General features: G+C 45.3%; 1 protein-coding gene across 4 annotated transcripts in view; it reads left to right on the top strand.

Annotated features, from left to right (window-relative positions):
- The window catches only part of CRIM1 (cysteine rich transmembrane BMP regulator 1), a 1,425,558-nt gene that overhangs the window by 38,932 nt on the left and 1,362,159 nt on the right, over window positions 1–24,467 (top strand). For all 4 annotated transcript variants that reach the window (XM_069607924.1, XM_069607925.1, XM_069607923.1 and 1 more), the window contains exon 2: window positions 19,409–19,582. In XM_069607924.1, coding sequence (XP_069464025.1) covers window positions 19,409–19,582 — 174 coding nt within the window. The remainder of the gene's footprint in view (window positions 1–19,408; window positions 19,583–24,467) is intronic.

The following is a 24,467-nucleotide window of genomic DNA, read 5'->3' as shown; positions in this document are numbered from 1 at the left end:
GTTTCATCCAAAAAAAAGAACCCACCCAATCAAATTCATCAGAACTCTTCCCTGCCTCCATGGTTCGGTAGCGTCCCTACTCCAATATAGGGCCCACTTCCCAGGTATGATATGCTGATGTCGCCTTCTTGATTCCCAGTCTCTTCCTGCCGGTTTTGCTCCATGAAACTGCCAAAATGGAGCCTTCCAGAGCATGCACGCTGGGTCTGCTTTCACAACCCCCTCCACCGCTTCTCCTTGGTTAAAGGCTTGCACGTAGCAAGTGCGCTATTGCAACTTTGGTCACAGACATTGCACCACCATGCTTCACTATGCAAGCAAATGTCCACCCGTGAGTTGAGTTCTGGCCATCCTATTGAAGCACAGCATGATATGTTCTACCAATTCCTTGGTGCCCCCCCCCCACCGATTCCCAGCTATAAGTCCCAGTTAAAACGCTACTTTCCTCTTAACCCTTTCACTACCAGGACCGCAATCATTTCCCGTGGGAATGAGCATGTCTGTAGCTCCATAGTCCACCCTGCACAATTTGTGGGTCCAAATGTCTCACCACAGCTCTGTTGTACTTCGGTGCACTATTTTGTATTGGTACTCGCAGCTCCCTGAATTGGGGGTGCGGCACACTCCATGCACTAGTAACCGAATTTGCCAAAGATCTCGTTACAAACATTTTGAGGGAGGGTGTGAATGCGAGGGATGGTTGCTAGATCTCAATATCTGCTTTCACCATGCTGTCCTGCATCTGAGCTTGCAGGATTTCACAAATGAATGGCAACACAGAGGGCCGGCCTTGGGGCAAGGCGGGCTAGGTGACTGCCTGGGGTGCCATGCCCCCCAGGACGCCATTAGCCCCTGCCACACCAACTCGGTGGAGTCATTCAAGGGCTCTCCCGAGCTGGCATAGTGGGAGAAGGCACGGCAGGCGCCCTTTTGTTGTTAAATGCACCTGCAGCGGCAGGGTGCTTTTCATAACAATAAGGTGCTGATGCAAAGCATCAGCACCCTATTTCGATGGTTCCCTCCCCGCACCGATGCGGGAGCGAGGCGGTTTGCATTGGAGTAGGGCCTTCATGCATAAGCATGAGCGCCCTATTCCAGTGATTAACTCCCTGCCAGGCGCCGGAGACGGGAGTTCAGAAAAAAGAAATGTGGCGCTCCTGCCCCCGCCCCCCTGGGCGACTAGGGGTGCACGCTTCTGGGGGGGGGGCAAATTTGCCCAGGGCGCTGCTGCCATTAATGCCAGCCCTGGCAACCCATTCAAATCCTAACCGTATTATCACTTTTTTTTCTGTAGTACTTACTGTCGTAATCCTGCTTCGAAGTGCTGTAGTGGTCTTACATAATGTAATAGTTTGTAATATTTCAACCTCGGAAGGATGTAAGGATGCGCTGGCTTTGGGATCTGAAGGTTGGCCACGTGTCTATCATGTAACTTGCTGAGGTATCGTGACTGGCCTTTGCTTTGGACTTTGGTGCTAGTTTGTTTTCTCCATTTTGTTCAGACTGGGAACATACAAGACTCTAATGAAAAGGTCTTGACACTAAATTTAAACACATCTCGAGAACACTCCACACCCTCATGCATGTTCCCAGTTATTTTCTGGAATATTTGGTTAAAAAATAAAAACTACGCTTTGTTGAAAGTGCGTTTTGCACATCTGTCCCGGTATACTGCAACATAGTAAACCTTGTTCTCTTTTGCCAGCGGTTCCTAGACTTGTTCCATCAGTCTTTAGCGTGGACTTGTAAGGCCGCTGGCGTTGAAACATTTACCCTGCAGACAGTTTGGGCCCATGGTGGCTGCTGAATTATCAAATTAAATTGTAAGAGCCGATTTACTCTGGTATATTATAATGCATCTACCTGTGGTTTTGTCAGCGTGCTTGGAGTGGGCCTTAGGGTCTCCGGCAGCAGACTGCACCTGTGATCGTTTCCCGCTGCGCCTGGATCTGTATGGGGTGGGATGCAGTCCTTTTAAAACCACGGCCTGCACAGCGTTTGGCAGTGTCTGAGATCGGTTCGTATGTAACTCGGTTCCAGATGTTAGGTTTTTTTCTCATGCTGGCCAGAGATTGGCGGATCATGTCCATTGCAGGGGTATCTAGACCTTGTTCTTTGAGAGGATAGGAAAGTGCTGCGGAGGGCGAAGGTGGGAAAAGGTTGGGTGCATATGAACGATTTACATGTAATAAAGGGAATGGGGTGGATTTTGTGATAGTTTGCATGCATGTTCAGTCAGCATACATGTGATCCAATGCAGAAATGACATGTGATCCAATGCAGAGATGACTATGGCTAAAGTATTTGCTGCCAATTTCTGTATTAATTACTTTTTATTTTACCATGCCATATGTTGTCAATGGGATACTCTGTATGTACATTATAGCTAGAGAGATGGGACTCAGTATTAGACAAACACATGTACAGGTACGAGCACATGACACTATATAAGCAGTACCTGATTATGTCACTGCTCAATGGAACGCTGTTAGCGATCATTCCAACTTTATTTAATCACGGCATGTTGTCAACACACTCTGGATGTATATTCTAGCTAGCAAGATGAAACCCAGTTAGACCAAAACATGATGGTACAGGTATGATCACATGACACACTTCCATTCGACTGTGTCTATTATTTATTAGCAAATATGCTTGGGTACATGTTGCAGTACAGTTGGTCTTTAGAGGATGGCGCATTTTCACACTTCCCCTTACTAGCAGAAACCCACGTAGAATATAAAGACAGAGTTTACTATCTCATGATGGCCGTCGCCATCTTTGCGGCACGGCCATCTTGTCAGGCAAGTTGCTGTAGCTATCTCCATGACAACAGTCGCTAAATTGGAGACGGGCACGAGAGCTTCGGTTTCTGCTGCTGCTGTCGTGCCCACATGCCGCTCGGATGAAACGCAACGGTAAGTGATGACCAATACAGCGAGACTAGTGTTTCGTTATTTATTTTTATATATATCGAAGCTCGTACTCGTGTCCTTTCCTAGATCTGATCGTGTTGCACGGAGCAGCGCACAGCAGATGGTTGCTACGATTTAGTACAGGTCAGCCCTTATTTACACCGGGTTTGAAATTCACCCACGATATATGAAAGTGCTTAAAGGGGCTTGCAAGAGATCACATATTTACTCTACACTGGTTTAATACACATCACGCTTTTGACTGTAAGCATGGCAGCATTGTTTTCATTAAAAACGTACTCCTCGGGCACGGGTGATCACGCCGCATTGCCGACATGTACTGAAGCGAAATTATGTCTTCCCGGTGTTGGTAGACACATCAATTTAGTAGCATGAATCTTGGATAGTACTAATTCATGTGATAATTTGAAGGACGTTTAGAAATATACAAGACGGGAAAGCTGTGATTACATGGTCTTACATGACCTTTGTTTAACACAATCAATGCAAGCAACCATGTATAGTGATGAATAGCGCAATATTCCGTTTTTTTCCTGTTATCTCTTGTCCTATATGTTCCATGTTAATGTGTCTTGTGCTACTTAGTGGGCGCCCTGTAAATGTATTATGAAAATGTAATTATGAACAACAACCATGTGTCGCTCTACGTGGTAATAGCATGATGTAATGCTATGATTGTATTGATTTCTCTGTTTGTACAACACAAGGATTATTTGTGACAAGCGAGGGTACAAGGCCCTGACAAAGGACCCAAGGTCCTAAATGCATAGGCCTATTCTTGGGTTTGCTACCAACTTGTATCCATTCATGGTTACCTTATTGAAGTAAATAATGTTTTGACTTACTATTGAATGGGCAAATATTTTTATCTGAAGAACTTTGAGTATCAAATTAATTTTCACTTTTTCCGAAACAAACCCCTCATGGGTATTGGGGTGTGCGGCCCACACCGATGGCTAAGGAGCCATGGTCTCTTCTTTCTGCCTAAACGTATAGCGCCCGGCATGGTGGCACTTGACAGTGGGCTGCACCCCACGCACAATCAATAAAAATAACACTACATCTAGAAGAATAACTACCATATCTAATATCATCGGTGCCCACTCATCCATCCAGATAAAATATTTGCTGTGCCACGTTAGGGGGTGCATAGCTCTTCATAATTGATACCGGTGGCAGTCCGGTTGGCAGTTCATTTAAGGAAGGCAGCCAAAGAATGGCAGACCTGGAAGACATTTCGAAGCCGCCAGTGTTTTTCTGATGGTGCATTGAGGGATATTGCGGGGGAGTCTGCGGCTTTGTGACAGTGCGTACACAGAGGATCTTAATTGCATTTGTTGTCGTCCTTAGCACAACACCCCCACCAATCAACCACCCTGAAAAACATGCTTATTAAACAGAGCGTTCACGTTGCTTCTACTCTTACCTGAACAGATAGGGTGGGGGGGGGGGGCGGAGAACAGGGCAGCTTGACCAAATGTACATGTGTAGTGCCTGGCCAGCAGTGCATCTTCAGTGAATTTAGGCTGAAGTGGGGAGGCATTGCTTTCACTTTATTGTGCTGTTCTCGAGCACACATTGCAGTACTGAAAGTGACGCGCATTCTGTGTTTGGTGCTATGAGAGAACTGTGTCCTGTAGTGTGGTCTGTAGAAATAGCATTGGCTTTTTTTACATTGTGGTTGATGCATATTGTGCAAGAACTTTATGAAATTTGGACCATTTTCCATTTATCATAGTGCAATCTCCCTAGTAGGTTTAGGAGGTGGATCAGGGGTTTATTGCATATGGCATTTTGCATGCTGTAATAGTACTGCAGGCGGAAATGCAGTGGTTTGAAGTGTTTCTCCAAGCAACTCCAGTAGTTATGATTGATGCAAATCCTTACACATTACCCTTTTTGTTTTGTTAATGTATACTTCAAAATGTGTATCTTGTCCCATGGGAATGTGTTCCACATTTATTTTTGTGTGCATTGTTTTGATTGGTGGCTGGAACCACCAGTAGCACGTGTCATTACATTACTAGAAGGCCTGATGAAATTGATTTCATTAGCCTATCTGATCTTCTGCATCCTCAAGAAGTGCAATTCTTCATTTGTGGTGTTTGTGCAGGGACATACCTCCATGTCGACACTGCTTTGAAGCTCCTTCGCATCCTGCACACTGTACGAACCCTGAACCACTTATGTACCAGCATGTTCTGAAGGCCTTGTTGCCTCTTTCATTTCAAATGGTTCTACCTCCTTGCCCAATCACTGTGTGTTCTGCACACAAATTGGTCCTTGTACCGCTTACTAGTTCCATGTTCCTCCGCCTTCTTTCACATTCTCCAGTTGCTACTGGGCCCTGCAAGAATTTCAGCTGGAAACAGAAAATGGATCCCCCCACATCAAAACCACTTGCATCTCTACAGCCCCTTGCTTACAAAGGGATCATTAAAGTTTCCTCTCCTGGTCACTGCACAATTTCTATGTCGACTTAACTGCCCACCCCCAATGTTCACAGCTCCTGTGCAATCAGGGGAAATGACCCAGTTTAGCTCACACAGCTGCTCCCAAGTCTCATCCAGTTCTGAGCTGACAAGTAAAACGAAATCTACTCCTGTGTCAACTCCCGCATTGACATGGTCTCAAATGGAAAGTATAACAAACAACGACTTCATCCCCTGTGCTCCACAATCCCATTTTGCAAATTCTACCCACCCTTTAAATTCACAAAAAGGTCTGGGAGCCCCTCTACTGAGAACAAACATGGCCAAATAACCAGTTCTATGGGAAGGTGCCCTGGGTAATCCAGACGTGGACCCCTTGCTTACTATGCTTAGAGAGGCACGACTAAGCTGAAACGCGTGTCTGGGTTGCAGTTGGTACTGTTGTTCAGAGAATTGCCAGGCACTTTGGTGCTGGACTGCCCTTTTAGTTGAGACAAAGACTGATCTGCAAATTGATATTTCTCCCCTGTGGAAGGTACAGCGATCTGAAACGTGGTTCTAGACCCTCCTGAGTGGGCACCTTCCCGTAGAACAGGTTATTTGGCGGTGTTCGTTCTCGGTATCTTTTTGTGCCTACCAACCCCTTTAATGTACTTCCAGTTCTCTGGATAAAGAACATACATTCTCGCCCCTGCACTTTGTCTCCAAGCACAATTAACCAAACCACAAAATGTGCTTCTTACATATGCAAATAAATGTTTGAAAAAATGGTAGTTGCCCAATTTCATAGATCGTCCAGCCTACTGCAAAGTCCCTTCTTGTGTGACCTTGGACCAAAATGCTTATTTCTGAATGTAGACCACGACAGTCGGAGGGTTTGGGGTGCTCCTGCAAATTTGTCTTTCTCGATCACTGTTCTGTGGTGAGCTGATAACCAAACCTCCCATGTTTTTGAGGGGGCGCTCATTAGCAGCCCAAGCAATGTTTTTTCCCCTGTGCGTATCCTCGGAGCAAAATATAGCTTCCAATGTTCACAATTTTCACAATTCACAGCAATGTTCCAAGAGTACTGCTCACTCTCGGGTCTGCACCCCCAATCAACTCCAAAGAAGTGATGGGGGGGCAGGGAAACTAAGACGGCCGATCTGCACCCAGAATTGCTGAGGTGTCTTGGGTGTTATGAAAACAGAGGGGAGCGCCACTTCGCTCCTCCTCTTGTAGCCCTGTGCGCTCCGAGACAAACTCCATCACTGGTTACTGTGTTGCTGGAGAGCAGCACTCTGATGGTGTCATCAGGCCTCCAGGCAGCGGACTGTCCCTGTAAGCCCCTTGGCTCCTCCTTTTGGCCAGCCACCATTCCTTTCAGTACTGCCGCCCCAGTATGCTGCTGAGGCCTAATAGGAATGCTCTTGCCCTCATTGTGACTCCATAAACTCAGGCACTCTTGTAGGTGCCCCCCACCCCCATCTGCTCTTCATTCTGGTTTTGAGACGATCAGTGCTGCTCGACCTGGGCTGAATAAACGTTGTCCATTTCCAGCACTGGACACAGTTAATAGAAAGTGGTTGCATAGGATGACGGTGGCCATGTACTCCACACACATTGATATTTCAAACCATTTAATGGAAGCCTGGTGGTGTTTCATTTGTATTGATTTTTATTTTTTGGGAGGGAGAGTAATTTGTTGATGTCAAATAGATGGGCCTGCTTAGCATTATTAGCATTATTAACTTATTAACTGCACTGCTGCAGGGCACATAATCTACTTTCAAAGCTTCCCCTTAATCCCCCAGTGGGACATAGTAAATTGTGCTGCCAACACATGCGTGCACTGTTCATTTGATTATTCGACCGATTAGTGAGCATCTTCAGTTCTGCTGAAATTGTTTCCTAGCACGGCCCAGCTTGCTGCCTAGATCTTCCAATGTTCTACTGAAGATGCAACAAACTGGATACGACGTCATGTCGTCTTTTACAAAATCTGGCATCGCTTGGGAGCACCTGAGCATGATGGAAACACCTGGCACTCGCTGGAATAGCGGCCGCATTATGGAGGTCTCTGACACATACTATGAGTGGCTGGGCATAAAGCGGCAATAGCTGACATGGTGCGACACTGAACACCTTGGCTGCTAGTGTTAATACATCTCAGAAAGCAGAACACGTTTTCACTATACAAAACTCGATACTACTGGCTCTGACAATGCTTGTTGAAATGGAGCTCCAAAAATGGGCGTGAGGTTCAACAGCCTCAGAGAGGTGCTCCAGTGAGCGCTTTGAGGGCCTCTGGCTGCGGACAGGCACTCATTTACCAGAGGTTGAATGGACCTTTTGTGTAAATGCTGGAGTATAATTCTGAACGCTGGTTTACATCTTGCGCGTTAGCGGCTTGCTCCTTAAAGGCCCCCAGGGAACTGGGCTTGATGAGTCTTGTCACTCTGTCCCTTCTGCTCTAATATGCATTATTGCTATTTGTATGGTGCCGCTCTGTTTTTGGCCTTGTAGCGTTATCGGCCGTCTGGCATGTGCATTCCTGGCATAGGGCCTGGGCTTCTTTCTGTTCAGACCAAGGTCTGGAATCTTGCGTTTTGCTGCGATTTCTGCCCCGAGTGCTTCAACAGTCCGCACTGTTGGGCAGTGAAGTCACACGGCGGTCTGTAATGTACAATATTTAAAGAATTTTCATTTTGAACCTCCACGTTCTCCTTTGGTACTTCTATCAAGAATGAATCTGGTGCATGCCATTTAGCTTATTCCATTTTGTAGTATGCCAGCTTTATGTAGGTCCATGTGTTTTGTTTTGGGCTTTTGAACTTTAATCAAGCCGAGACCTCTTTCTTTATCTTGCTGGTAGCATCTGGGTGACCGAGCCTCATTACTCCAGTTTCTCTAGTTAAATGCATAGTCCTGGCTTGGATGGCTTCTTGTTCTGCTGCTACCTTACCACAGTAGAGTTGGTTTCACAGCGTCCGCGTTGTGATGGGTCATGAGTAGCGGTCAAAAGGATTTGCAGAAATGGCAGCAGGTTTTTCAGTTGTTTTACGTTCCGATCCACTCCTTGGCAGAAACTCCTGTTTAGCTTCGCTAGATGTTCATCCAAATCCTTGTGCAGAGCTGGTGCGCTTGTGAAGAGTGGGGGCTCCACACGCTGTCTGTAGGGCTTTGTTTTGCACTTTCTGAAAGAGTCATCCGGTGCGTTTCCGTGCAGGTGCTCCATGCCAGGGAGGCGTATGGCAGTGAGGGTGAGGATTGGGGGGGGCCCTGATAATCGCATTGTAGGTGTTGATTTAACTCCAGATAGGCATGGACCTTGTCTTCAGGAATGTGTGTTAATCAAGGCCACCTTTTAAGAAGCAAGTGAGTTCAGAATTGTCTTCTTCTTACCAAGAAGCAAGCTGTGATAAATGCCTTTTTTCTTGATTCTCAAAGGCAACCAATCACTAATGGAAAATGGTTGAGTGCCCCGTTGTTTATTCCTCGAAGTCAATAGTGGCGATGTTAAAAAGTGAAATGCTGTCTGTCTGCCAGCCTTTGATTTTAGGCCACATCATTGTCAAGAAAGGAATATTTTCCTCTGGCATGCGAAATAGAGCGGAGGAAAGATAGCTCTGGGGCAAAGCGTTTGGATTGGAAGCAAGACAACGCAGCGCAACACAGGTTTGAATCCCGATCCTGCGCTCAGAATCCACTCCTTGGTATTAAGCGCGTTATAACTGAACAAGTAAAATAAAAAATAAAAATACTAACCACTAGAGATGCGAAGAAAAAGAAATCCAGTTTACATCTCCATTGCTTCCACTCTGGGCTAGCATTGTTCTTACTGCAGAGCTGGCCTGCCATCTGATGGTTTGTATGTTCTCGCCTGCTTGTATTTCTGTCTTCACATACATAATGAACTGTGTATTTAATTAATTTGTCAACGATTTGCTCACAACATATGTTTTTGTGTCAATACAAGAAAGTGATATTAATCTTTAAAAATGTTTTATCGTGCCGTTCCCAGCAGCTTGCATGCTGGCAGCGCAGTGTGAGGTTTAGACTTGTTTCCAACAGATCATAGTCTTCAGTGTGTAGCATATGCCAGTGGTTGTTAAGCGCAGCATCAGGAGTTTGCATTAGAGTTGTAAACCTAGAATTTGCTGGCTTCTAGAAACTGATACTTGGTGGCAGCCACCCTGATTTTTTTGTTTTGTTATTTAAATATATATTTTTTAAGGATTTCCATTGTTGGTGTGATCTAGGGTCTGACATGCATCAACTAATGCATTTTTGGTAGGGTGGCGGGGACTGGAAACCTTTTAGTCTTCCTGAACAAGGTGTGTGCTCCAAAACCAGTAAACGTGTACAATAACTGACTTGCCAGTCAGCCATTACTGTCATTAAATGTGCTAATGCAAAAATGTAACTTATTACCCCCTTCCCCGACCTCTAAAAGACCCAATGCCATCTTTACTGGACCCGGCGCCCCTCCCCACATTAGCCTTATTTCTATGTTTAGTAACCGCTGTCTGTTTTCTTGACGCTGCACATCCTCCCTGTAGAGGGCTTGGCCAGGCAGATCCGTGCCCATTCCTTCTGCACCTTCACAGATGATGTGCAATTCTCGTGATCTATTCTAATCCAGGGACCTTCCTCTGATGCTTTCCTGCTGAAATATCGCACGGAAGCCAGCAAGCACGTGCAGGAGTAAACCATGCCAGATGATCGCACCTCTTGCTCCACGTGCCCAGATGTCGTGGTTGGGTCCCGAGTGAAGTGACTGGACGCAGTCCAACCACCGAGCCCTAGGTATTGCAGGGAAGCTTTATTATACACTATAGACGATCTACTCCAGTTACTCTTGCTGTAATCTATAGGAGACGAGACTGGGGCTAGGGAGGGGACACAGCTGTAGCCACCACAGGGCAACCTCACACACCGGCTCAGCCCCAACTAACACCCTGGTACCTTCACTCACTCAAAGGCATACCAACATTCCAACAGGGATGACATTATCACAGAGAAGAAACATACACCATAATGCCAGATCATCACTGTACATTACAGGACAAAGGATGTCGATGGTGCCCAAAAGAGAGAGCGATCTCGAGGTCTTTCTACTGAATAACGCGCAAGTATTTAAATAATGACAAGATTCTGAGGAGAGCAAAGGGAAAGAAGGTTGAATTACTCTGTCGCTTTTAAGGCATTTAAGAGGCCACACGTCCAGAATGGTAGATTGATATGAGACCATGCATAGAATGAAATGGGGCACACAAATTGCTGAACAGGATTAATCGCCAGTCCTGTGGGGGAGGTCATCCTTTTTAACGTGGCTACACTAGAGGCAATTGCCGAAAGAGTGGGTGGGAAGGGTTGGGGGAATCATGATTAATAAGAAACATCTGGTGTAATAAAACGTCTTCAGCAAGTGCGCCTTCAGCAGTTTGATTTTTTTTCAAATCAGTAAAGTGTAATGGGTTCAAATATGGGCGTTTGCTCAGATATGACCTCAAGCTTCCCCAGGGCATGATGTCTTACTAGGTGCCAATCTGCTGCCCACTGAAGAGGCAAAACAAGAAGTGATGGCTTCAAGTTTTGGAATTATTCCTAACCTCTGACATTGCTCCAGAACATCGTTCTTCAGCCTGCCAAGCCTACAGAAGGGGAAAGACCATATGCAGGCTTGGTCCCACCCCAAAAAGGGTAGTTCAGCCCGAAATATACATATGGTCTTTCCCTTTTGTAATGGCTTTGCAGGTGAAAAACTATGGTCTGGAGCTTTGCCCACAGCAATGCCAGAGAAAATTAATTCCAAACTTTCCAGCCACCCCCCCTTTTTGTTTTGCAAAGAATGGGGCACTCGGACACCTGGGATCGATGTAGCTTGAAAGAATCTTTGCTGTAGCTTGAAAGAATCTTTGCTATCTGTCCAATCTATTGAACCAGTACTCTGGTCCGATTCCCCATTTGGGGAAGTGTAAACTTAATCTTGTGCAGTCACCGGCCAGGATGCCACAGCCATGTGTTTGGTCGCATGGTTGGCGATCGGTGGACCTGCCTGGACTGGTTACGTTAGTTAAAGCCAAGTTGTGAATGGCCTCAAACCACGTCTCTCTACTCTATCAGAAATGCTGCTTGAGGCTGCTGATGATTTTACTCCTCAGCGACTTATCCTGCCTCATCGTCTTCCATCTGAACCTTGGTCAATGAGCAGCTTAAAGCAGCACATCTTAAACTTAAAAAGATGGAGCGCAAATGGTGCAATGCATATGACCCCTTATCTGAGAGTTGTTTATAAAGTATGTCTGGCTGCTTACTTCTTGGCTATAAAAGAACCCAAGAAAATATTTTTTCGCCAGAAAATTGAGTCTTCCCTGTGCCAGCCCTAAGTCTTGTTTTCTGCTGTGAAATCACTATCCCAGGCAGACACATTTTCTCCCATGATTAGTCCTTCTCAGCCCCGCTGTGATTCTCTTGCCCAATTTGTCATATCTAAAATTGAGGTAATCGTAATAGTATCCTGGCCTCTGCTTCTGCCCCTGACAGGCGGACGCTAGACCCCAGCAGTTCGGCTACAGGGGATAAATGGTATTCCTTTCCACTTTTTTACGGAGGAGACGGTACTTGCCGCTTCTCAATGCATTCAATCTGGTTCTCACCAGGATGTGGTACCTCTTGTTGTCATGAAAGATCTTTGGTGATCTTTTCATGGAATTCACTTTGGCCATCAAGGAATCCTGTCGGACTGGGGTGATAACGCTGGCAATGAAGATTGCCACCATCACCCCCTTCTGAAAAACCCTACCTTGGATCCTTGTGTTCTTTCCAACTTTTGGCCCATCTCTCTGCTTCCCAACTCAATGAAGCTGCTAGAATCTTTAGTTGCTCCTCTTCTTTCTTCCTTAGTTGAAGCCTCTAAATTGCTTAACCCTGCTCAATCAGGTTTTAGGCCCTGTCGAGGTACCAAAAATGTTTTGGTGTCGGTGCTCGATCTGGTCCGATTGGCAGCTGCAGGTGGAGTGGGTGTCCTGATTTTATTAGATCTGTCAGCAGCATTTGACACCATAGACCACCCCACCCTGCCCACCTGTGGGATGTATTGACCCACTCTGCTATCTTATGCGGCATCACTCTGATAGTATGGTGCGAGAAACAGCAACAATGGCGGCAAAACTCTTGTGTGCACCAAAAACCTCAAACACGTGTTTAAACACACAAAAAGATGGATGCACAACCTGCCACCCATGATGCATGCGTGGTGGGATAGAGCACACACTGCAGAAAATGGTGCAGTGGGCTTGATGACCAACAAGCAAAGTGCAGAGAGAGAAGCAGCGCTTTGCAAATGAAACTCCAAAATGTGCCTATAAATGACATTTGCTTTGTTGCTAAAAACTCCAAAATGCCTATATACAACACTTCTCAACATTCAAAATCTTGCTTGGTGCTAAAATTTAATGTAATCTAATGAAGCATGGCGAATGTACAAAGTTTAAAGTATAAAGAGCAAAACAATTTCTCAAACTGGATTTTCTGTAAACTGACAGCTCCTGTCAAAATCTGTGTACAGTACACTAGGCTACCTGTAGATGGCAGCTGTCAGATGAGCACCTGATGAAACTTCAAAGTATCTTAACTAAAAGTCTGTCGGGTTAGCAAACGTAAAAGGATTGTTGCTAAAAGGAATACAGATCTCAGTTGTGTTTTTGATTCCCCCCAGACGTAAAGCTAAAAGTAATGTATTTATGCTTAATGCAACAAGTTTGGTTTCAGCTGGACTTTAAGGAATTAAGAATAAATGGGCCTGGCTGAGCTGCAAGAGTGCAAAAACAGGTCCCTCCCAAGGGGAGGGAAATTCCCTCAGCAGAAACTCACTGGTAGATGATAATTGTGGGTTAGGCCAGACTCTTGTCTACAGAAAGAGAAGGAACAATGGCAGATCCTTCAGCCCAGGAAACGGAGGTGTGAAAGCGTTGTAAACTGCTCCTGGAATGAAGTCCCCAAAAGGAGGGGGCTGTTCCTGGACTCCATGGAGAGACAAATGGGCGGACCATTTGCTCTTAAGTATGAACAATGAACATTTTTTTAGAGACTCATAACTTGTGATTCAAAGTGGTGAAAAATACACAAAGGACAGATCTGTAAGTCTAATTTTTGGCTGCACATTTTAAGAGGCGGTAGAATTGTGTAACATATTCTGGACAGGAATGGCAACATATGTGGTTTTATGTGAACTGTTAATGCTAGAATTGTACAACTTTACACACACATCCCTATGTTAAATGCACATATTTTTGGTAATTTACAGACCATTTGGAAAATGTGTTCATGGCGAAAAGGACAGAATTCTGTTGAAAGGTGAAATGAGCCCATTGCTGCGGGATTTTGATGAGCAGATGCTACATAAAATATGGAATCTTTGTGTGTGATTTATGTACAGGTGACCAATGTAGAAATATGCATTTAGGATAGAATTTGATTTTGGTACTAGTGGCTAAGGGGAGGTTTCTAAGGACTGTAAAGCTAAAACATAAATGTGACATCATCCGGCCTTGATCCAATCACTCAGATGCAAGGCAGAGATGAGGTCTTGATCCAATCCCAGCTCAAAGGGGCCAGCTTAGTTAAGCCGGCCCATACACTCATTTTGTGATGTCATTTGAAAGGATAAATGGAGACAGCTGACAACACATAGGGACTCACTGATTCACTCAATTTCCTGATTCCGGCGAAGCACTCTGATCCAGCATTCTACACCAAGCTTTAACATCCTTCCAGATCCAGATTCCAAGACTCTTGCAAAGCAGGAGACGACTATTGACTTTAATCAAGGCCTAAATCCTCAAACTTCTTCTCACAACACAGTGTAGCACTGTGGTGTGGGAAGGCCTTCTGAACTAGTATCCTGAATCTCTGGCTTGCTACCACAAGGCTTGCCTGAGGAACTCGCTATCCAGCTGATTTGAAATACCCACAAACAAGAAGGGCGTGACCAGCCTAGCTGATACAGTCCCACGCCTGATGTGCTGTCCTTCCTTGACCGATCCAATCCATGACCAGAACTGACAGTCCAATTTAATAACTTATGCTGCAAGTATTAACAGGAAGAACAGTGGTCCATAATATCTGCATTGTATAATCCAATCTCAAACTCATCCCATCTTTATTTCAGAACTCCATTATTGTTAGAATCTTTCTTGCGCTGATTGTCTCCCCTGTGTTAACTCCCTAGTGTTTTTGAATAACTAAAGTAAATCCCAGGAAGAAGTAGAGTATCCACAACAGGTGGGTTACGCTGCTCACGTGACTGTAAGATCCATATGTGGCATTCTTTTTCATAGTCAAAATATAGTGTAATCACACCTATCTGTCATTTTCAAAAGAGCATTGCTGTTTTCATTCTTGTGCATACATTGCAAAATTGACTCTTAATAAAATCTCTAGAACTCCCTCAGTTTTTATGATGGAAGCAAAATTGTAACTCCTACTTGTACCTAACATCCTTAGCTATCCATAGAAACGGTGTGATTGGCCCGTTAGAGCGTAAATCGCATAAAGGAAAGTTTGCCGCGATTTGACATTCTGAGAAATTTTACATGTGTGAAGTGGCTTTAAATTATTTCCCACTTGGACTTTGAGATTTCAAATGTTTTCTTCTGACTAAATCATTGCTGGTGATTGTTTGCATCTGTTCAAAGCGGCTCCCATAGAAATGTATAATAATTTAAGTATTTTTGACCGCATTTGGTGTCTTTGCTCAGCCAACTCCAAAGACAATTTCAAAGCCATTCTGAAAGTTGAAAAATCAATTCCGTTTTTCTCGTGTTTGAAGGGGGAAGGTGGGAGTGACATTCTGTTTGATTTGTGTTATTCCCGAATACCTGCTCTTTCCTCACCTCAATTTAAATTGCTTATTGGTGGGTTGAGGGGTGTTGCCAGGGGAACCCTTAACCACAGTGCCATCTGTTCTAAACCAATCCAAAAGTATTCTTTTCTGTGCTGCATTTGTTTTTTTTGTTTTTTTTTGTTCAGTACTTGATTCCTAGTGTATTAAAGACATTATTCAGTGCTCTGTCACCCCGTGGGTGACTGTTGTTTACCTATTAAAATTTATTGTGATTAAAATTCTAAATACCTAAAATAAATATTTACCTTTGCAAACCAGCCTGATACCTGGTTCAGTGTGACCAGGGGGTGGGGGGAGCTCAGGAGAAGGGTGTGCTATGAGTGGTATATCCTTCACAATATTGAACTTCTAGATAAAATAAATAAGGGTTTCATTTGTGCACTACATGCTGGGCGTGACTTGGGTGTGTGCCGGATTGAAGTCACTTACACACCTGCCTATCACAACTTGGCATATCGGCCCAGGTCTTGAATTGGTTTTCGTCTTTTCTGTCTGACCGCACTCGGGTGTTGACTCTAACTTCCATTCTCTCTGGCTCCTTCTGCCTCTCCTGCGGTGTCCCTGTCGCACATTTTATTTTTTTTACATTTACATCTGGCCACTGGTCTGTCTCATCCGCTCCCTTGGCGTCGGCTGCTATTCCCATGCAGACGACACCCAGTTCCTGATACAGTTGGATCTTAATCAGACTGAGGTGTCCTCATGTTTGCATCAGTGCCTGACTGCTTTAGGTGAGTGGATGAATCTGAATGGGGAAAAGACCGAGGTGCTGGTGGTCGGAACCCTCCCCCCCCCCCCCGATCCCACTCTCTGGGCCTCTTCCTTCTGGCCTGCTGCTCTGCGTACCCTCCTGGTGCCTGTGACCAAGGTGACAAATTTGGGATTGATTATTTCTTCCTCCTTCTCAATGAATGACCAAGTGTCCTCTGTCTGTAAAATGGGTAATTTTCATCTAAACAATTTAAGGAAGGTCCTCCCCATGCTTCCGGCTGTCCTTCATCCCACGTTAGTCGCTGCCCTTGTGCTTAGCAGACTTGATTACTGTAACTTCTTGTATCTGGCTGAGCCCAAGGGCATGATCCAAAGGCTGCAGCACTTACAAAATCTTGCCGCCAGGGTAGTGACGGGCTCTCTGCATGGGGCCCATATCTCCCCTTTGCTATGAGCCCTCCACTGGCTCCCTGTCATGCAGCAGATTAAATTTAAGGCTATGTATATAGTACACCGGGCGCTGCATGGTCGGGGGGGCTGAGTACCTCCAGGTGAAATTCCCTCGCTATGTCCCCACTCGTTCTCTTCACTCAGCTTCTGCTGGCTTGCTGTCGGTTCCCACGTTCCGTAGGTCACGCATTGGTGGACATGCTTTTTCTATTGCAGCTGCTCAAATGTGGAATGACCTTCCCTTACCAGTAACACAATTGTCTGACAATTTTGAGTTTCAGGAAAGCGTTAAACACCTGTTTGTTCTAACTCCCCAACGAACCCTCCTTTGACTCTCCTCCGTCTTCAGCGCCAAGCTACCTCCGGGTGAATGATGTGCTCCTACAAATTGCAATTAAAAAAAAAAAAGTGAAAAATATATATACAGACACACCCTCATGGTAGGTTGAAGCTTGGATTACAACCAATTCTTCAACTCCTCGTTATTAAGCGGAAGCTTCTTGGCGACCTACCAGTGTCACACATGTCTGTGTATGTAATTAAAACGCACGCATGCGGGCTGGTAGGTACCCCATGAGATTCCGCTCAATAACATACTTTACAGTGACTATAAATCCAAACACTGGGAAAAACTGAACTGCATACTGTATCCACATTCAATACATTTTTTACCTGTAAACAGGCAGGCTCTGAAATGTATAGTTCGAGCTAGGAGCTGTGCGCAAGGCCCTCTGCATTCCAGCACGGCTCCCTTTTTCCTTCTCCAGGGGCAGTTTTATCGTAGTCTTCGTCACTCTCCTACATCTATTTCCAAGATGTGCTAAGAGTACCTGCATTGCACAGTACAGAAAGCCTGCCAAGATGCACAGATGTCTATCTAAATTCATCAGAAGTACTTCAATGACAGACTAGATGACACTGGTATGATGGAAACCCCCCTGGGCTTCTGTTTGGTATATGTATATATGTATAGTGGCTCGTCTGAGTGCTGTGGTGCAAACAGATGACTAAGGGGCACCAGTTATCTAGCGGCACCTTTTTGGGCACATTTTATCAGATTCTGGGTTGCAGAGCGGGGGTAAACCACTTAAGCCCAGAAGATTGCCCAACATCCTGCATTGGGATATATTATGTAGCACAACCAAACTCAAGCCCTTGGTGCTTTAGTGTCTGCTGAAACCTACAATTCAGGTGACACTAGGTGATGTTAAGGAACTCTTAGGGGGGTCTGCCGAAACACAACTTCTGAGGACACTCACTCCAAATCAGGGTTATTCTACCATATGGAGGGACTTCAAAGCCATTGCACCTCAGCCTATGCTATTAACCTTCTCAACTGTCCTCTTTCAATCAGTCTGTCAGACATGCTCTCTTACAACTGAATGCATGAAGGTCGCCAGGGCCTACACCTGGGCTGTAACTCGAGGCATTTTCCCTCTTGAAAGACTCTTCTTCTAATAGAGAACCATACACGACAGCTTGTATTGATCTATATACTAGGTTGAGGGGGGGGACTCAAACAGGGGTAGGGAGCACCAGCTATTTACTAATGAAAGCTCCTAGTACTGGGTCATAGCTCCGCTCCCCCAGAAGCAAATAATCTCTTGAGGCTCCAGTTACCAATTCCTCTCTGATTATCGGTCAGTCCCGCCTATCAAAATTCCTGGCTGAATCGCCTTTTTCATAGGTTCCCTTTTCTGTCACTCATGGCTGGTTCCTCCCAAGCTAAGTAACTACCAGGTTCAACACTGTCTCCCGAAGAGAACCTTGTGCCTCAGAGGTGCAGGCAGACCAACCAGCTGAATCCAATGATGTCACAGCTCAGAAGAGTAAGAGAGGGAACTTGTAAACTTGCTGTGCAGACACAGCACCCAGGGAAACATGCAAACAAAAGGTGTTAAACAGGTAGTGGCTGAGCCCCAAACTGAGCAAAGGATTCCAACCGCACCCCAACAAGTATCCTTGAATGACTTGTATCTATCGGTGGGGGGGCGGGGTGAGGTTTCCTTTACTTTTGTGACCCTGCTTCCAAATGTCTGGTGGATAGGTCAGCATTTATAGCCCTTTGTGCTAAACACTGCATCGAATCTTATCCAATTAGGCTAGGCTTGTATGCGTCAGCGCTCGTTGTGCCCATGGTGTTCTAGCAAGGCAGTAGATTGGTAGGACAGGGACGACAAATCGCCCAAACAGCAAGTTACCTAGATGATCAAAGACCAGATTCCTGAATGGTTGCTTGTAAAATGTTGCTCTTTGTCATACAATCTTTGGGTGCAAAAACAGCGGTGCCTCTTGCAGTGAGTGAGTGAGCGAGAACTTGGGCCACTCCCAACCTCGCACCATAGGACGTGGTTAAAAAAAAAAGAATCTGATTGAAATGAGGCTATGCTTTCTCGTTCCTGTTCCTCCAATCCATCAACGTTCCACATTTTTCCAATTGATTTTGTCCCTGTTTTTTATATATTTGTTTCTCTTTGTGTGTATGGATTTACAGATGAAACGGATGCCCCCTGCCCACCCGACTTATAAAAGTAAAGCATGCGTTGGTAAAACAAGAGGAAATAACTATTACAAAATTAGCAGTGTAGCTCTTGCTACAGAATGTAACTGCCCGTGGCGCCCTTGTCCAGCAGTGATGGCGGCAGTTGCATGGGGGGGTCTATCAGCAAGTTTGTATTTCTTGGAAAGGCCCATCGGTCAAAACCCAGTCGTCAAAACGCTTTCTTTGCAGCTGTGCTTCTTGTTGAATGCTGTAGCCCGATGCCTCGGTAGCACGCACGTGACCTGTGTTGTGGGGACTTTCTTCCACACTCGCCGTGCTCTATTACTAGTGATCATCCGTTGTTTTGAATGAATCTGATGGTGTGCAAAGCAATGGCACAGAGGAGGGAAATGACACGTGGACAACATAGAGATAAGTGTGTGCCTTTTTTTTATTTATTTTTTTTGCATTTTAAATGTTGATCATAATTTTTGTGTGCCTTTTTTAGATGAGAACTGGGACGATGATCAACTGCTTGGATTTGAGCCTTGCAATGAAAATTTTGTAACCGGTTGCAACATAATCAATGGGAAATGTGAGTGCGACACCATCCGGACGTGCAATAATCCCTTTGAGTTTCCAAGCCAGGACACGTGCCTTACGGCCCTGAGGAAGATCGAAGGTAAGAACGGCTCTCCATTGGAAATTCCTTATGCTGTAGCGGGTTTGGCTACCTTGTGAGTTGGCGTCTTTGAAGTAGGATGTGGTTGAGTCATTCTATGTACATAGCTGTGCTTGTGGGGACTGCGAAAGGTAAAACTTTCCAGTTGCGTCTTATTTTTCAGGCGTAACGGCAAAAGAGGGGTACAATGGCAGCTCTGTGGGATGTGCACAGTCTTAGTTGTTGACTGAGGCCTAGCAAAATCAGTGGATGATTCTAATGTGGCCTGCTGCTGTAACAAGTTATATTTTCTGTTGACGGGAGACCACTGGTAGGCTAAATTGGGTATCAAGTTTGTGCTCTTGGAGGCAATAACCAGTGCTAGCCCCACTGGTTGTGTTGCAGTGGACGAGAAAGCATAATGTTCGTGTTGTGGAAAACGTTTGTACTTGCATCAAGATGGTTAATGGGATGCAGGCAGTTTTTGTAAAGCCACAGCCTCTATTACCTACATTAAAAAAAAAAACTTAATGAAGTGGTATGCTTTTTTGTGTCTGTTTAACTTCTTGTTGCTCAGACACAGCTTGGAGAATGTGGTTGGTACTCTTTCTCCTCTGACATGCAGAGCTTTGTTTGCTGTTTGGAGTGGGAAGCCCGTGAAATCCCTCTTTGCCTGACAGCATGACGTTGATGCATAAATCTGATATTTTGAGGATGCCCCCTGTAAGCCGGCAGCAAAGTAGTTGCCAGGCAGCCCCTCCCCCCCCCCCCCCGCATTAAAGGGATTGAAGGGTATTGATTTGAGAGGAATGATTTCACTAGTGCATCTGTAAAGGCCTCAACCTATGGGTCAGCTTTACGTTTAGATGGTAAGAACATGTGATTGCGGTGCAGATGCTCAAAGCTCCGGAGTGGTATGCATCCACCGTTGTTAGTGCCTAGGTCTGTTCTTGGGCCAGGGTAAAGATGTCCGTTGTCGCACATTGGATGTCCGTAAAGCGTACATTACATACAAAATGAGCCTACTACTGTTCAGTCTGGATTCTAAGTACTGAAACTGCTCCGTAGGAGGTTTTTCGGACAGTTCCACTGCTCCTTATTCTCCGAAAACTGTGGTTTGTTCTGTTTTTTTTTATTTATATATTTTGTGTGCACGTGTATGAATTTTATTTCCGAACCTTATAGTAGCATAAACTGTAGGTCTCCAAGACTGGTATGTGGCCATACTATCCTTAAACCGGGGAGAAAAAAAGCAGAACCGGAAAACATCAACCAGCAGATGCCATCAGTAAAATAATTAAAATGTTCTGCATTTTGATCAGAACAATGTTAAGGGAAGATAACTGGAGATTGCAGCCTGTGCATGCCTTGTTCTGGACTGTACTGTAATCTGTGTTTCTGATCTTTAAGAAAGGACAAGCCTTCATCCAGTGACCCGTTACTAGAATGCAGCCCGATCCAAGGCATGTACCTCTTGCATCTGCCTTTCAATAACTACAGGTCCCAATTGTAAGGTCCAATAGTCTCCTTTGCCAACTTCATAATGCATTAAGCAAAGTGTGTGCAGCACACCTATCAAGTGTTATGTCTGGTCAGACAGGTCATTACTCCAAAACAGGTTACCGACCAATGGCAATGACCACTAAAATTCAACCACTCTTCACCACCTGATTTCTTACTCACCACCCCTCCCCCACCCCACAACCGTCACTGTGCTCTCAAAGCCGGAATCCCTGCACAGCACTCTTTTGTACACTGCTGCTAGATTGGAGCACACTCAGTGATGGAGCTTCTGGTGCCAGGGAATACATGAACTTTGTACCATGAGAAAGTCACTCGGCCAATCAGGTGGCTGAAAACATGAACAGTCTGTGTACGGCTGCGTTTTTCCAGCCACCTGAGGACCTTCCCAGGGTGTCGCCATCTTGATTGTGGGGAGGCAACAGGGAGGCCCAACATGTTGCATCCCCGACTCCAAGGCTGCCAGCCCCCTTCCACCAACCCCCTACTGACTTACCTACTGAACCGGAGCTTTGTGCTCTGGTCCCGGTGCGGTGTCAGAGATTGGGTTTGTGCAGTATGCGTAACGCCCATATCCATTTGAAAAAAAACACTATTTGCATCTCAGGGCTCTATTCCATACGAATAGATATTGACCCCATGTCTGAGCAGAGGGCACACTGGCTGATAATGGCCCTGAACCCTCGCTGAGGCTCGGGCTGGTTGGCCGTCACTGACCCTGTATGCCCCATAACGCGTGGGTGATTGCTACATTAGCCTCCAGATCCTGATTTTCCAAGTATTCAACTAGTTTGTAATAGTGATGTTTGAAAATTAATATATAAATATACAAAGCGGCTAGCACCACCATGATTCTCTTGTTTCATAACTTGGTTGGTGATCTCTGCAAAGGGGTTGGCAGTACAGACCGTGTTACAGTACGACCCCAGGTTGTGTAACTTTTTCAGCCAGGTAACTAACAGCCTTTGATATGCTGGGGGCTGCGGGCCACTATTTACCAAGGTGGGGGAATCTAACCTTCGGCTGGCATACTGCCACTTGGCAAGGATGCAAAGCATTGGTTTGAGAAAGGTTGCTGGTCCGTCGAGACTGGCAGGGAGGTGCAGTAGCTAGGGGGGGGGGTAAGGCGGTTGTACAGCTACATCCAACCATTTCTGATTTGCAGCGTGACTAGGTAGTACTGCAAACTTTAGTAGTATTGATGAGTTTTACTATTACCCAGGTAGAGACTTGTACAATTTTAAACTTTTAAGTGGATCACATCCCATAAAATGAATCTTGGTACTTTCAAGCCTATTGCTTGTATTTATTCCAGCAGGTATTCTGGGTTGACCAGGTTTCCCATCTCACACAACTAATGGAACTGACTTTCATAGCGGGTGACCAGATACAAGGTATTAGTGGGAAGCAAAGCTTGTTAGGGCATTGTCGGCCCTGTAACAGCCAGTGCATCTGCTCATTTGCTGGGATTCCATTAATCTCTGGATGAGTCCCGGCCTTGCTGCTAGCAGTGATCCATGAGTAAAGAACATCCCATCTGCCCTGAAATAAACGCCACCACTCTATGCCTCTCCCTCCATCTTCATTGGGAATGGAGGCGAAGCCCTTCCACTACTATGGTATTAGCACCTGCAGTTAGGTTTAATGAACGCGATGAGCTAGGGAAGATTTCTCTCCATCAAGGTGGCATCTGAGGTTTTACAGATGTACTAACACTGATGCGAACACAGCAAATATGCTAGACAGTCCGTATTTGCCAACAAAACTCATATTTCAGCAGGACATTGACAAATATTATACTGACAAGACAGTAGTTTTTATTACAAGAAAAATGTTGGTCAGCAGCCATGGCCCTGCTGCGCGCCCTTCTAGAAAGGGGAGCAACATATTGGGGGAGAGTGGACCGACTATAAAAACCAACACTCACTCGCCGTTTCGGCCTCCCGTCGACCTACTGTATTTTCATTTTTACATTTTTTTTCATTTTTTTGTCTCCCTTCAGTAGGCTGAATGTTGCAAGAACTCTAGGTTCTGTGTTCATCATTTTGATCTTGGGAGCCTTAAAGTTCTTCTTCGGAATATTTCCACAATCCCAGGAGAGCAGGGCCGAGGAATGGTGTGCAGTGGAATCATCTTGCATTGCCACTGCAGAGCTGAACACTGCAGCATCTAAGTGATGGGGCATCAACCAACCAGAAACCTGCGCCCAAACATCCACCGAAAATTTATATTGAGGGAAGGGGGCTGCACGTTGCCCGAAACGAATTCTGTAGCTACGGTGTGACTTATGAAAATGTGTTTAATAAATGAAGACGTGGCTGGTTGAGTTGCACCGTTCTTCCCAGTTACTTCTTTCCTAGGATCTGATTGGTTCCACTGCATAACTGTTTTTCTTTAGGACGTGCATAACCACTGACTTTGGTGCTATGTACATTGAATATCTCGCATGCAGAGATGCAGTGGCTCCCTCACTCGGTTCATCAATGAGCACACTGTCCATTCATTTCATGCCACCTGAAAGACGTATAGAACATATGGTCGTTCGAGTGACGGGACCACAGTGTGCGCTGTAAACTTGGCTTGCTCTGAAACATTAGGAACTACCTCTCTAAATACCATGTAGCATGTACTGGTTTGTCGTATTGTGCATCGTACTTGTTCGTGTAAGCAGCTGCTTCGGAATCTAGTATGATTGCTAAGAAAGCAATGGGCCGTACATATTCAGGTGTAAGGCCTAGAGGTGCAAGCACCACCTACCATTAACATTCAGGGTATCTCTTCAGTAATGGTGCTGAACTCCAGTCCACTCCTCCTGGAACCCAACAAGTGATCCTGTGAGGTAAAAACATATGTTCTCTTGCGCTCTGTGGGAAAAATAGATCTGCCAAACATGTTTAGCTGCTGTCTAGTTCTAAATGCAAGTCTTAAAAAGCAGACCATCTTATATGCTTTTTAAAACATGATTTCTAAGCATTTAAATAGTAAAGTTGAAAGAGGTGCTAACGGAGCGAACGCTGTTCATCTACAGTCCAAGCCCTGTGTGACCTTGGAAAGCTGTTCGAATCAAATAAGCCATCAAATGTTCTAGCAACCTGCTGCATATACTTATTCACAATAAAGCGGGCATGTGGAGATTTTACCATTCATGCATGTTGAGATGATGCCAGTACTATTCCTCAGAGCAACATGGTCTAACCAGAAATGGCGATTGACCTACAGAGCCAGGCAGCCTGTTTGTAATGGCATTCTTCCAGCTTGAGGTTTATCCCTGGCCCAGTTTGCAGACTTAATTTGTTGTCTTTTAGCGTTTACGTTAAATTCTTCTGTGGCATCTTTGGTGCCCTTATTGGACAAAGCGCGTCAGCCATCTTTGCATATATGCAGC

The sequence above is a fragment of the Ambystoma mexicanum genome, chromosome 4q (assembly GCF_040938575.1).
Source record: "Ambystoma mexicanum isolate Mex_15411 chromosome 4q, UKY_AmexF1_1, whole genome shotgun sequence".
Lineage (NCBI taxonomy): Eukaryota > Metazoa > Chordata > Amphibia > Caudata > Ambystomatidae > Ambystoma > Ambystoma mexicanum.
This window is presented reverse-complemented; position numbering and strand designations above follow the sequence as displayed.